The sequence below is a fragment of the Lemur catta genome, chromosome 3 (genome assembly GCF_020740605.2).
Source record: "Lemur catta isolate mLemCat1 chromosome 3, mLemCat1.pri, whole genome shotgun sequence".
In the NCBI taxonomy this organism is placed as follows: Eukaryota; Metazoa; Chordata; class Mammalia; order Primates; family Lemuridae; genus Lemur; species Lemur catta.
Window position 1 is genome coordinate 70,644,431 of NC_059130.1, and position 15,968 is coordinate 70,660,398.

The 15,968-nt window shown below is 37.7% G+C and overlaps 1 protein-coding gene across 1 annotated transcript in view; it reads left to right on the top strand.

Moving 5' to 3' along the window:
* The first annotated feature begins 5,324 nt into the window (after positions 1-5,324).
* NEGR1 (neuronal growth regulator 1) overlaps positions 5,325-15,968 on the top strand; it is an 817,382-nt gene continuing 806,738 nt past the window's right edge. The window contains exon 1 of the mRNA XM_045547746.1: positions 5,325-5,613. Within this exon, the coding sequence (XP_045403702.1) occupies positions 5,438-5,613 (176 nt within the window). The 5' untranslated portion in view covers positions 5,325-5,437. The remainder of the gene's footprint in view (positions 5,614-15,968) is intronic.

The window sequence follows — 15,968 nt, forward strand, 5'->3', positions numbered from 1 at the left end:
ATTCTATGGGAATAGCTTGAGGAGCACTGAAAGTAGAGTAGGTATTTCTGTATCCCCCAAACACACATGTGCACACAGATACACTTCTTTTTTGCTTACTTTCAACACTGGGAGTTAATAGATAATAAATAAATGGTAGCTGAATAAATGAATACATTATTTTAAATAGAGTATTCCAACAGGAAAATGACTTTGTTTTTACTATCCTTTATTCAATAGCAATTTTCAGAGTGCATACCCTGTAGACACCACAATGTAAAGAATATAAAGATTTAAGTGAGTTCTTGCCCAAAAGAAGCTCACCTTTTACTTTTACTTTTGTTTGAAAAGCCACAGAATGACAATTTCCTTCGAAAACAAGAACTGTAAGAAGGCCAGGTGCAGTGGCTCATGCCTGTAATCCTAGCACTCTGGGAGGCTGAGGCAGGAAGACTGCTTGAGCTCAGGAGTTCAAGACCAGCCTGAGCAAGAGCAAGAACCCATTTCTAGTAAAAATAGAAAAACTTACCTAGGCATGGTGGTGCGCACCTGTAGTCCCAGCTACTTGGGAGGCTGAGGCTTCCCTGGAGCCCAGGAGATTGAAGTTGCTGTGAGCTAGGCTAACACCACTGTACTCTAGCCTGGGCAACAGAGAGATTCTGTCTCAACAAAACAAAACAAACAAGAAACAAAAATAAGAACTGTCAGTTGAACTTTTGCTTAAATGAAAGAACCCTCACTCTCTTTACAATAACATTTACAGTCTAACTATGTAAAGCCAAGCTATGCATTCCAACAATATATAAGACATCTGCTGATCCATGATTGTAGTTTTATTTGATCAAATCTCCTGTAGTCATGATGAAATCACAGAAAGATACTTTGTTATGGTCAGCCATTAAAGTCATCGTATCTGTGGTAACCTGGGCTACTCAATCACATAGCAGGAAAATGCAGAGCTTAAATTTGTGAGAAGAAGCTACTTTTTTAGCTGTAGAATTTAAATATACTTTTGATCACAAATCTGCTTTATTATTTTATTTAAAAAGCAGAAGATGGTATATATTTTTAGAAATGTAATCTATCATGGAGTAGTTCTCAACTAGGGTTGATACCTTTCCCAATCCACAGGACATTTAGCAATGTCTAGAGAAATTGTGGTTATCACAATTACTGCCATCTAAATGTGTTACTGGTGTCTAGTGGATAGAGGCCAGGGATGCTGATAAACATTTCCCAATACACAAGGCAGTTCGCACCACAAAACATTACCTAGATCTGAATGTTGAAAGGGCCCAGGCTGAGAAACACTTCTATAATGGAATATTTCCGCTCCCCCAACAATTTTTCTGAGCCTTGTGTTTCTCACACTGACCTAAAATTCATCACTATAGGTCAGTTTTGGTTGGCAAGGTACTCCATGCTTAAGCTAGCTTAATTCAAATAGGGAATTAATTATGGACCAAGCTAGAGAGCTATTATTCATATGTCCAGTTTATAAGGGCTCCCTGACTGACTCCTTCAGGAATCACAAAGTGATCTCATTAGCTCTGTCCATTAGATCTTAGGGCCTATCTTGCCTAAAATTTTACATACCTAGACAGCAATAACATGAAAGATGAAGCTGGTTTTATTAACTACTAATAAGCAAATCTACAACTATATCCTAATTTTTCCATAATAACAATCTTATTTACACTGTTGAATAAAAATAGAGCTTATTAAACTAAGGAAGCTTAGGAAACCCCCTTATAACATTACTCTTTCCAAAACCCTTGAGTGATTCAAAATACAGGTCATAGGGTATCATAGGGTATGAAAGACAGAGGTGGAAACCAATCTAGATAATGGAATAATCAGCTATCACAATCACCCTTCTCCTTCCAAACTAACCCATATTGGTTATTACATTTCTTCAAACATTAGAAATTAAGCTTCAAAAATGAAATAAAGGTACATGATTATAAAGGAAGTAATAATTAATTTCAATGTTGTTCCTAAAAGTTCTGACCAAGGGAGTATCCCATTACAACCACTTCAATCTTCACCTCTAAAAAAGTTCAAAACAATGCTATTACCTATTCTTGCTACTTTAAACAATTCTACTAAGTATCTATGTGCTATTGAAGCCTGCGGGTGTTTTTTTTTTTTTTTTCTTTCATTTTGTTGTTGTTTGCTTTTGTTCTGGTTTTTCTTCAAAAGGAGCCAAGACAGCCTGGATTTAAGTCTTTGCTTGGAAAAACCCTAGGTCCTCAAAAGCAAATATTGGAAACCCTGTAAAAGCTTCTCAGATATATGCCCTTAGAAATGTCCAGGGAAAAGAAAGTCATAAAAGCTTTTAAATTCATTTTCCTCTCTCATCAGAGGACTAGCAGAAATACACGCGGTAAGAGGCTGCCTCACCCAAATTCTTACACTCACTTGAAATAATACTGACCTAACTGTAGACAGTCTCTCCAATAATCCATACATCTATAAACTAAGTTCAGCCATTGCTTCCCTTGAATGGGTTCTGTGAGAGTTAAGAGCTTTACGATCAGTGAATGGAAGTTGAGATAGAAAGTAGAAATAAGGAAAACAAATCCTTTGTCTTTAAAAAGAAGTGGCCGCAGTTTCCGTTTACATGCCTGAAGGGTTGTTGTACATATTAAAATTGCTGCATAGCTCCATCCCTTGTCACAGAAATCCCTCCTCCTTCCATGACACCCCCCACCCCCGTGGCCACTGAAGATGTCAGATCTCTGGGAAACAGCAGTTAGGAAAGGATGCTTTTCATAGCTCGTACTATAAAACGGTGGCATCCCCGTCCTTACATAAAATAGCACTAAACTGAGTCACAATGCAGGAAGCTGTTCCTTCTGCTTGTCTTCAATGGGAGCTAGCGAAATACTAAATAATATTGCATAGTTTTGCCCGTGTTTGTGACATGTCGATTCTTCTAATCCCCCATTTGTCCTGGATAATTTTAAGCTTTATCCATCAGTGTGCCACACAAGAAAGAAAAATGCAGTTAACAAGATGACAGTGTTATCTAGGTATTTGGCATCAATATTAGCGAGAGTCTGTCATTTGACAATTATTTCCCTAGCATACCAGACGGTAAAGAAAATGTTTTCATTCATCGGCAAATGACTAACATTTTATTGATGTTTCAAAATGCGGTTGAATAGTATTGCACTCTCCATTTCTGAGCCGGTTTTGAGAGTTAAGGCTGAATACTAATAACATCAGTAACTCCTGCTGCAAATGACTCCGTTAACTGCGGAGCTTTGGAGTGTTAGTTCAGCAGGGACGTGTTGCTGGTTAGGGGTTCTTCGATTAGTCAGTCTGGGTGGTCACAGGTGATGAGAACCCTTCCCTTTCCCCATACATCCTCCTGCATGGTGATAAAAATCACTCTGAACACCTCTACCACCAAGCAAAATGACTCCCTGCCTGCCTTGTAAAGAGCTCAGTCTAGGGAGTCGGCCGTATGCTGACCCCTGCAGAGATTATTGCTTCGGTGCGCTTTGCCAAAGGACCCTGCTAGCATTATGGAAAACGAGTTAGAGATGTGAGAGGGTTTGCTTTATTTATTTCCTCCAAGGGAAGAAGAACTGGGATCCAGCAAAGAAAATCTTCAAAGACTTCTAAAGGGGAATGGGGTGGAGGGAGGGGGGGTAGCTTATTTTTTAATTACTTGTTTCTATCCTTCACTTGCCGCCTCTGCTTCCCAAACTCCTCGCTGAACAAGATTGATTGGCGTAACTGCTATCGACTCCAGCCTGGGTTCTCGCATTGATTTGCAAATGGCCCGGAATAGCTTAGGATCTCCAATCTGGAAATGAGTTCGAGAAGGAGAGAAGGAAAAAAGGGCGGGGGGCGGCCCTATGCCCAGCATCCCATTCAGCCACGGGCCCGGGCAGCGGCTCGCAGCAACCGCGGGAGCAGCTTAGGAGGCTGCGGCGTGGAAAGCGGAGGTTGCCGCTCCGCACCGCCAAGGAGCGAGCGAGTCTGTTCAACCCGGTTGGGAGGTTGTTAAAAAATATAACCCTGGGACTCTCTCAGCCCGATAACTCTGCCCTGCCTGATTCCGACGCGCCGGTCATTCCGCCTGATAGGCTCAAACGGGTTAAACTGCCTCTTACATAACTGGGCTGCCGGGCTCTACACAATTAAAACACTTGATTGCAGTCTCTTCCCGACCCTGCATCCCGGCCCGTCCCTCCCAGCGCGCCTGCGTGCCGCGCGTGCACAGGCCTCGCGCGCGCCGCACACTCTGTCACACACACACTCCATGTTGGCCATAAACACCGCCCCCCACACACACACAACTTAGTGTCAACACGCACAGAGAACGGGGGGGGCGTCCCGCAACCCATATTGGCTGACCCAACAGACACGCAGGCTGCTCTCCCGCCAGGCCTCGCACCCCCTCACGTCCCCTCAAGAAGCAGCCTCCTGCCACCGTCCCTGTCCACTCTCAAAAAGGGGTGAAGAGGGAACTAGTTAGCTTCTTGTTAAGTGTAGCCGGGTCACCCGAGCGAGATTAAAAGAAAACAAAAAAACAACTCACAGTCGCCGGCGTCATGATGGCGCCGACCACAACTTGGAGGACTTTAAAGTTACGGGGCCTCAAGCGGTAAAACGCACCGGAGAGGGAAGGCAGAGCGTCCCCGTGCGCTCTTCACCCCAGCCCCGCCACGCGGACTTTCCTAGCAAAGCGCCCCTTCCCGCTTACGACAGTGAGGGAAGCCTTCAGTCTACCGTGCCTCTTTCCCCCTCGGTCTGCATAATTGTGATATACCTCCAACTGATTTTTCTCCTTTCCTTCCTTTATTTTTTCTCTTTTCTTTCTCTCTCTCTCTCTCTCTTTTTTTTTTTACCCCGTATTTCCCCCCCTCCCATCTCCATCCCCAGTCCTCGGGCGGGGTTGCTAAGGAAACGGCCGCTTGGCAACGCGCGCGAGCCCGGGGGTCGGCGGCCGCCGCTGCGCCCCGCGCTGCTTCTGCTGCTGTTGCTGCCGCTGCTGCGATTGCAGCCGCCGCCGCCGCTCGCCCTGCCTCCGCCGCCGCCGCCGCGCCTCCTCCCTCACTCGCCCGCGCGCTCGCCTCCTCGCTAGATGGTGTGCGAGCCGCCCGAGAACTAGACACACTCCGGACGCGGCCAAAAGCAACCGGGAGGAGGTGTAGTGTGGTGCCAGGGGGTGGGAGGGGAGGGAGGGAGGGATAGCGAAGAGGAGGAGGAGGGGAGGCAAATTAAGAAGAAAAAAAAAAAAGAAAGAAAGAGACAGAGAGAGAGAGAGAAACAACACCCAACAACTAGGAAGAGAGAAAGAAAGAAACCCACCCACCCACCACAAAAAAAAAAAAAAAAAATTCCTGTGGCGCGCCGCCTGGTTCCCGGGCAGACTCGCCAGCACCAGGGGGTGGGGGAGTGCGAGCTGAAAGCTGCTGGAGAGTGAGCAGCGCTAGCAGGGATGGACATGATGCTGTTGGTGCAGGGTGCTTGTTGCTCGAACCAGTGGCTGGCGGCTGTGCTCCTCAGCCTGTGCTGCCTGCTACCCTCCTGCCTCCCGGCTGGACAGAGCGTGGACTTCCCCTGGGCGGCCGTGGACAACATGATGGTCAGAAAAGGGGACACGGCGGTGCTTAGGTAGGAAGAACGGCGTGCTTTTCGTACTTGTCTCAGTCTATCTTTCTGTCTCTCTTTCCACCCTCTTTGCCTTCTTGACAAACCGAGAAATAATGCTGGTGGTGCTCACCCTGGAGAGACCACATTGCAAGGAATCCAGGTGCTGGTTCTTCCCGGAGTCCTGGCCCCTTTATGCTGGGGCAGGTAGCAGCTGGACTCGTGATGCTAAAGCACTTTGCCAGGACGCAGAGTAGCCCGGGGATGAGTGAAGTGTCAGGTTTAGAAGGAGGGGCAGGTGCCACTTTGAAACTCCATACACCAGGTCTCTGTTTTACTGTCATGGGGTACTCTTGGAGAGTCTGACAAGTTTATCAGGTTTGTTTCTATTTTACTCTAGCATAAGTGACTTTTCCAAACTGCTGGCTCTCTGTTTCCATTTATTTCCCCTCTCACTTGGACACTTAGGCTCAATTTCCTGCTCTTCAGCTTTATTTCCTTTTACCCTTTTCTCCCTTTAATCCTTTTTTCTCTTTTTCCGTTTTCTCCATCTCCTTATTGCTCTCTTTTCCCTCCACTGCCTCTTTTCATCCCACTTCTATTTTCTTTTTGTTCTTTTTATCTTTTTTGTTTTCTCCTCTTTTTAAGCAATCTCCACCACTGTCATTTCTGATTCTCTTATTTAACCTTCTCTCTTCTCTCTTCACCTTTCCCTTACCCCCATTTATATCTTTGTTAATCCCCTACTCTGTGCCTTGTCTTCCCTCTTTTGATTCCCGTTTCTTATCCGTCTCCCCATACCCTTTTCCACCTGTCACACACAGACATGTTCACTCTCTCCCCTCCAATACCATTTTCTCACCCTCATAAATCTTGTTTTCATAAACACTCTCCCTCACATACTCTCTCACATCCTCACACACACTGGCACTTCCATGCTCTAACAACCACTTTCACATTCAGATTCTCTCTCACTGTTTAAAAGGCATACACTCCTCTCTTCCACACACTGTCACTCATACATGTGTACACAGCACCTCTCATCTCGCTCTTTCTAGCTTTCTCTCTTTCTGTTTTCTTCCTATCCTCTCTTTCTTCCCACCTTCCTCCCCCTTCTGTCCTTAGTTTTACTTCTTTTCTTTGCTCCCTTCTTCCCTCCGTTTCCCTAAGCTTGAACATTGAAATAGTTTGTCACTTATGAACATCCATAGCCTGATTTTATCCCTAAGCAACACTGTAGAGTGAGCTTCTGGAAACATTTTCTCTCCTATGAAAATATAAATTGATGATCAGCAGTGCTTAGATCTAAACAAGGCAAACGCCCTTATTCTTTCATTTCCCATCACCCTCCTTTCTCCCCCTGACACCCCACCTCACATCTCCCTGAAAGATCTCCTATCTCTCCACTGGGTGGTAGCTGACTTATAAGTGTGAATTGCACAAAATCAGTGTACATGGTATGTCTAAGGTGAAAGATATGTTTCTGCTTGAATCATGCAACATATTTAAATTTAATGATGTGGGTGTGGTATATGACTTACACCTTGTGAAACATGCTTATGATTCCAAATTTGCGTGTAATTCTATTATAATTTCTAATCTACACTAATAACATATTTATAACATATCTTTGTTGTAAATACAAAATGCCACTGAATGTGTATATAAGTAACAAATATTATAACATAGTAAAATAACTCTTGATTGTTGGTAAGAGTAATGAGCTCTTTGTCACATAGAGGATGTAAATAAAACCCATATTTATGCTTTTATTAAGTTTGTTTTAGAAGTTTGAACACAGTAGTAAGGACTAAACACTGTCTTCAGAGGTTTCAAACACATATCTTGGGAGCAGCAATATGTTTGTAGCAGCGTATTGCTTATTTGTAATGAGGCTTACCATTTTCAACCTAAAGGATTTGGTGGATTACTTATGGGTCCATGATATATCTTGGCATTGGGCTTTCTAAGAACAATCTAATAAATACTGTGGTTAATGAAAATAGCTGGACCTATATTCTGCTTCCAAGAACCTATGTTTAGTTCACTCATTGCTTCCAACAGAGAAGCTTCCCTAATATGTGGGGACAATGACTTTTCAGTGTTGTTGTTTTGGTGCATTCCTTGTTTACTTGGTGTGCACTGTACCTCATCCATTTATATGCTGTCTCCTGAGTTTTATCATATCTTATTTTAGGGAACTCTTGACTTTCAAACTTCTTACAGAGAAAAGAGTCTGTCTCTTCTTGATAATGTTTCTAACCAATTGGTTTTTAGTTTTTAAATAATTTTTTCATATGAAATAAAAATTTGATCTTTATTATTTTTTACCCAAAGCAACTTGTTCATAGTAATTCTGATTTTCTAGGAAGTATCCAATTGCTGAGCTTTTTACATTTTCCATAGGTTTTAAACTAATTTAACATATTTATTTGCAAGAAATTCTCTATCCAAAAAATGTTAAATGTCAGTTATTTTTCTTGACTCTTCTCCTACGGCTGGTATTTGCTCTGTTCATAGACCAATACAGATAGAGCTTAGGGACTAATTGAGTGTAGGCAACTCAGGTGACGTATTTTTCATCAAAAGTAATGCCACAGAGTTATGCTTTATTTTTACTTTGTATACTTAAAATCATATTTGATGTTATTCTCTAATTCTTTAGAAAACAAAACAACAAAAAATCTACCCTTTAAACATACACTCCTTCCCCATCAAAGTACATGAATGGAGTGCTCAAGAGAACACTTAACTGAATTACATGATACCATTTATCAAGGTTTACACAATGTATTCTATTTTAATGTAACATATTTCCTCAAAGTGTCTGTAATAAAAAGCAAATAGTGGCATAACAGTTATCAAATAACTTTAAGTGGTAAAGGCCTTAAAGTGCAAACATGCCAGTCACTGACTCTGTTGCTTGTGGTTACATTAATGAAATAGAAGTTTAAAGGTCAAATGATACATTTCTATCTCCTAAGTGCCAGAATGTCTGGTTTTTGAGAAGAGAATCAAGAAAAACAAAACTTTCCTTAAATGGAGTTATAATACCCAAGGGAAAAACATTCTGTTATCTACTGGACGATAGCTATCATTTTGTGAATCTTTCTCTGTTTAGCTTGAAAAGAGGACTTATGATGAAATTCCACTAACAATATTAACACCATTTATTTCTTTTAGAAGGATTTTAAAAAAGAAAAAAAATATTTTTAACATCTTTTTCATTTTAACTTTACCACTTAAGGTTAGTGAAGCCATATAGTAAATGTCAAGATGTCCCTTACTTTTAATAACGTCATTCATTGCTAAATCTCTGAAGGATTCACTTGAATTATTTGGACTCTCTTGATAAAGTATTTAATGATGCATATATCCAAGGTAATAATGTTTGATATCTCCTTTACTTAAACTTTGGATTTAACCAGATACATGAATGTCTATAGTATAATTCACTATATAAACAAGTTGTTTTCATTAACTTATTAAATATAGACTATCATTACCACTGTACTTAATGCATATAATATTCTTAACAAAACTTGTTAATCTGTTTATGGAGACATTAAGTTTTTCTCCATTCTTCAAGTTACATTTTGTAGTGCATGGAAGATCTCAGTTAATGTGTCATGGGGTGACATGGTAGAGAACAGGAATGCTAGAACCACATGGGTGGTGCTTCAGGACTCAGTGTTTCTAGACCTGGAGAATTGAGGAGAATATAACCCTGATCTAGATCAATACATAAATTTCAGATGACTTTTTAAAGTATAAGTTTGCAGTTAAACTTTCATGTGAATCCATTCCTTTACTCTTACCTTATTAACAAATACCGTTATGTAAACATGTCGAAAATGTTTAATATTCTTTGGAAACAATACTGTGAACATCCTTGTTTACATCCTCCCAGTTCCTGCACATTTTTAAAACACATGTCATTTTTAAACTAATATTTTCAATCTGTTTCTTATTCAACCCTTCTGTATGAATTTTGTACATTTTTAGCTGCCTTCCTGATATGAATTCAAAATATCCTATTATCTACTTGTCATGCTTTAATCGAAGGAAGGAAGATAGATTCTTCCCTTAATTGTGGTATCTTCTTTTACCTTAGCAAAGTTGAACACAACTCTGTCATTTTAATGCAATGGGTTTGAATGGAAGATATATGACGTCCTACTATGATATTGTAAAATGGAGGAAGACTTTTGCATAGAGGATAGGGCACATTTCTACCCCATTGAAAATTACAAAAGTTTTGCAAGCATATTTATAAATGGATATAACAAGAATTTATTACCTCTCAGCCTGTTTGTACAATACAGTTTGCCTTTTGATTAGACAACAGTAATTAGTTTTGGTTTGAAATGCATACTATTGATTACAATAAAATAAATGATTTCTGTGTGAGAGTATAGTAAAAATAGTAGTAAAATAGTGGCAAAAATTAGTTATTCCGTACTTTTGGAATATCACTGGAGAGTCTCACATTTTCTGTTGAGTTATTTTCGCACATTGATGCATCATGTATTCCAAATACACTGTTCAGCTATATAGGTCTTTTCAGTTTTGGACATTAAAGTATACTCTTAAAGCCTATATGCTGCTTAAATAGTGTCATTGAACAAATTTTTTAAAACTCTGAGGTTTTTCCTTCTTAAAAAAGGAAGATGTAATGGATTATCATAATGAGTTAATCTGGAAAAATATGTTTCAGAATATAGAATAAAATTCTAAATGTTACTTGTAGTGATTTGCAGAACAGTTCTAGTAGCATGTATTATTTGATTTATCAATATACAACCATTTAAAACATTTAATTTTTAATTAAGTTTTTAAATTAAATTTTTTTAAATTTTCTGGATGAACTTATTCTGGCTCACTCTTTTTAGTTTGGAAGAATTGAAAAGCCCATGTGGTTGTATAAATCTTTGAACACAAGTATGTTAATGAACTACTTATTTTAAATAGATTGGCTTTACAATTAAATGGCTTCATGGAATGAGCCATTAATTCTGCAGTACTTCTGAGGAATTTTTAAAAATGTTCATGTCACGGTCTGTGTCAGTTCTATGCCTGATTGATCTGATACATGGTTCATTCTTCTGCTCTTCTGTGTTATTGGGGATAAGGGATGGAGCTAATCCTTCAGGCTGCATTTCCCAGTCTTTCACATCAACTGTCTTCAGGCTATGATTGGCCAATGCCACGTAGTTTTGGGAGAAGGGAAAAGGTGATGAAGTGAGAGGCTAGGGTATTTCTCCCTTCCTTCATTGTTTTGGGCAATGTCCAGCAGTGTATCCATCTCGCACTGGGACCTTTTTGTTCCAGCTTCTGCCTGATAACTAACTCCTGGGCTTCTCTTTACTGCCTTATCCTATTATTCCTCCAACCTAGGAGCAGTAGTGACTTCCTGCTATTTATTATTAACCACTAGTTTATCTCACCATTATCAGTTTGGCTTCCCAGTGATTCTATACCCTTTCTAATAAATTTCCTGCATTAAATCCCCTCTGTTTTAAATATCCAAAATGGTTTCAATGTTTTCTGTAGAACCCTGATTGATACAGAGTGAAAAGTAATAGTTTCAGTGATTTTAAAAGTATTTTAATGACTACTTTGCCCCTGGCACCGTAAATGTTGCTCATTAGCAATGGATATAGTAGTTGTTTAAGGGGACATGCATAAAAGTTAAACTATAACATTGAGGCATATTGCAAAGAAGAAAAATGAATACATTGAGTTTTTTTTTCCATGCACAGATTATGGTGAGAATATTAAACCAAATGAATAAATATTGAATTAGTAAACAATTTAATGAGCAATTATAGTAAGAAAATATATAATGTTGCTTTGTGTAGAAAATAAAGTTGATGAGTATATATTGACAAGATTCAATAATACTGTATCTTTTTTTGACTGAGAAAAAGAGAACTAGGATTAAACCCTGCTTGTGCATATGTGATCAAAATGCTAAGACAATTCCTACAGTGTTGCCTATTGAATTCAATAAAAATTTAAGTTCTTTCTTTCATGTGGCTTAATATCTAAGGAGCTAATCAAAGTTTCTAGTTATGAAGTATATGACCATAACAATGCCTATGGTTCAAGTATTTGACTGTTGGAGGAATTAGTCTCTCAAAGCAGTGAATCTCTTTGATTTAAAAAAATCGTATAATTTTTCTACCATATTTTGTTTAAAAGTGGCATAAATTAAGACATTATAGACATCACATGATTTACAGAGAATAGCGAAGGGAAGTTTCAAAAGTGGGCATTGGGTTTTGATTTTTCTGCTTTTATTATTAACTTCTCTCTTAACCAAATATTAGATAGTGTGGTGACCTTCCCCCTAACTTCTATAAAACACTTTCTGAAAGACTTATGCAGGTATCTGGTTCCAGTATAAGCAATCATCAAGACTTACTTTTGGTAAATAGTTTTGCAGGAAAAATGTTAATGTAAGACCATTATTAATGAAATGACCTTTCTCAGGGATGCTCTAGAAAGAATTTCTGAATTGGGAGGGAAGTTGAATTTCTTGATCTCCTCCATTCTATCTCTCTCAGAGCTTGCTGATCTATTAAAGTTTGTGATTGATACTTTCTGTGTATATGAGAAATAAAACTTATTGCTATATTTTTCCCTAGGAGCATCATATAACTTTTTGCTTTTCTGAAGAAAATTTTAAATTGGGCCACATTTTGTTTTGTCATATATTGTATGTATTTCAAATTAAGCAGAAACAAGAACTTCTTATACTATTAGAGAGTAAAATCTAGGATTTTTCTACATATGCATAATCATTATCAAGTTGTGTTTAATTACTCCACTGTATGTAATTACAGAAAAATGTGGAAGATGTTGAAGAAATTAAATAATAGAAGTTATTTGATGTTTTGCCAAAATGTACTTTCTGTTCTTCTTTGCTATATTAATTTTGATTGAAAAAACACCTGGGTTTGTAAGTGTTATAACTCTTGTTCATCTATCTCTAGGGGTGTAGCACAGAACCTTGCATATATCAGGCCAATATCTACTAAATGTTGAATTAATGAATCACTGGAAGGTAAAGAAATAAATGTATTTGTTTCTTAGTTTAATTTTTTCACATTTTAATAATTATAGTATATTTAATACTATGTTGAATCTTCATGCTTATAGTAATTAAGTATTTTTTTGTTGAATGCATATATCAATTGTCTCTATTTTAAATAATTCCTGCAGAAGTCTGGAAATATTCAGTGCCTTTAAGTTGCAAGACATAATCTACTAGTGGGTCTTAAAGAAAATGTACTAGTTACTGAGAGTATTTTTAAAATAAAATATACTGAAATATATTATAAGCCATTTTACACAGTAAAGGTAAATATCCTTGATTAAACTTTTGGGTGTATTTGCATATATGTGTTTGTGTGTGTGTGCTGCACTGAGATTTCTTACTGTGAGTTTCAGCTGAAAAGTTTTAAATGCAGTGGTCTAGTTGTTTTAAGATTTTTAGATGTAATTATAATTTTAAGAAGATCCAAGTTTTTAAATTATATAGGAAGGGTTTTGCTCTTCATAATTATAATCAGCAGATAACCGGAACAGTTCAAAATAACCAAATGTCTGTTGTGTCCTCCTAACATTTTTTCTGTTACTACCTCAACTCATGGAGCCTCCTCTTCCTTTCTTTTAAGGCTTCAATTAAGTGAAATCAATACAGATACAGAGGTAGAGAGAATTGGCTATTGCTATGGATGAATAACTCTCAATATGAAAAGTAGCTACACTCCCCAAACCAGAACAGAACTTTTGTTATCATTCCAACCATCTCCCAGAGGTAGGTCAACAGTACTTTATAAACCACAGGGTATTGATACTAGCAGATGGAATTTTAATGTGGTCATGTGGCTTTGATTTATAATGTTGAGGAGGTTATCTATTAGCATAGTGGTTTCTAAGCCATATCAAGTTCTGAATCCTGAGAGAGGACCTTTGGTGCTCAAAAGCATCCAGCTGGCATGGGAATTGGTCTCTTAATCACTTTCTCTAAGAAGAGGGGAATAGAGGAAGGGAGGAATTTGGCAGTGTTGCCAGCATTAAATGTTGCTGTTTTGACCAAAAGCCAATACATTGTACTTTCCAAATAGCTGGTAATTTGCTCAATTTAAGAAACATGTTTATAACCCTTTCTAGACCAGAATGAAATCGTACTTTACTGAATTTTTCTATTTATAAGTCATTTAGACATAGGTCTACTGCCCATACTCATACTACGTTATGGGTTTTTTTTGTTTGTTTATTTTAAACTGTGGCTATTGCTATGAAGCATTTAAAGGTTTTGGATCACTTAAAGAGCTATGGGAATTGCATGTTCTGTTGTTTTCAGAAAGACCTTTCCTCTCATACATCTAAGTTAAATTTAGTGATATTAAATGGATTTAAGAGATGTGAATATAACAGCTGTAATCAGAAGGCATTGTTGGTATATTACCTCCAACAATGTTTCATCTTTTGTATAGGAATATTAAATTAATAAGTCAAGGGATCATAGAGTTTTCCTAATCTTATAAATATAATATTAATTATAAGAGAACATATTTAGATATATAGTATTTGATTTATAAGTAACTATTTTCCAAATTAATATCTTGGGTAATTTATCAGTTGGATAGAAAATGGCATCTCTACTGTGTAACACAGTGCCTGGGACATTATTAGTGTTCCAAACCCAAACATTGAGTTGAAGGGTTGGCAAAAGAGAGGCAAAAAGGGAGGGAGGAAATCATGTTATGCTACATGAGTGACTTCCATTCAAATTGTCTAAAACTTTAGATCACTTGGGATGAGATAAAATGAATCCCAGAAATTGCATTATATAAAACTACAATAAGAGAAAATACATTTTATTTCATATAATATATTAACTAATTGGAATGATTCTAAACTTATATTTTCCCGATGATAAAGTGAAATATGTTGTATAATACAAATTGAAGCTTTAGTGTCATATTTTTCACTCTGGCATATGCTTTCCTTTTTAGTTGCTAGTCTGTCTATTTTAATTTTAGAATATAGATAGTAGCTCTATACCTTGGTCTGCAATGGGATCAGGGGCCATTTTTTTTGAAAATGTTCACAAAAGGAAATTATGTGTATAATAAATCCTCTTCTAACATCATCAATAGGTTTTTGGAAACTATGACTTTAAGTAAAATAATGTGTATAATGAAAACAACTTTTTCCCTTATCAACATTGTAAGGAACTGATACGAAGCAAAGTGATGTTATTCTTGTACCTGTTGTACAATATTTCAGTTGAAGTTGCAGTTTTCAAGAACCTATCCACAATGTTAAGGGGGTACTTACTGTAAATTTTTGAATAGTTCTCCACTTCTCTTATTGAGCTTGTATCATTGATTAATTGTTTTGCTAATGCATAATTAACATGAAATAATAGATATGAAGATTTACTTTTGCTTATGTATAAAGTTTATTGTCTATTGTGATTGCCTAGTTTTATTGAAATTGGTCATATTTTGAGGTATCTAGAATGCAAGTGACCAGAGTTTAATTTTCTGCTTTTCTACTTACTGGTTGTGTGACCTGGAACAAAAGCTTTACCTCTCCAACAGAATTACATGGATTAAATTTGATATTGTATGTAAGAAGCTCAATATGTAAGGCATAGTACTAAATTTATATCAGCTAGTAATTGTATGCTGCTTTTCTTCTCCTAATCTCAATCTGATATTTATTGGCATTTGACGCCAAATCTGGAAGAAGAAACACACCAAAACATGTTTTACCTATTAAAGTGTAGACTCAGAGCACTCAAAGGCACTGTAACCACAAATTTTATGCTCAACAAAATGATGGTGGTTTGATTTTTTTACCATAAGTGAGAGAGCACTGTAATTGGGTAATCTCATGAAACATTGAGGGCATAAAGGAGAAATGAGAAGAGACAGAAGAGAAGAAATAAGAATGAGAAATACGATTTAATGGCAGTCAAAGAGTCAGAGGGTGAAGATTACCGTTTGTGACAGAGCTTAGCATAGAAAATGTGGTAACTGGTGACAATATTGGAATACTTGATAAGAGAGCTAGAATAAAAAATAGAGCCAACTCTGGATTCTGGATAGGGTAGCAAATAATTATCCAGGATTAGATATGTCCTTATGGGTCCTCAGGGCATGTGTATTTTATGCTGAAGACAGTGTGGTTCAAAAGCAGTCTGTATGGGCAAGAAGGTTCCCTATACCTTGCCATTTTAACCATAGAATAGCAGCTCAGAAATTATATATGAATACTTGCTCTAATTCTGCATATTTGCAAAGTGCATACCAGAATGTTTTATGTTCATAATAATGGAGCCATGAACACCATGATTC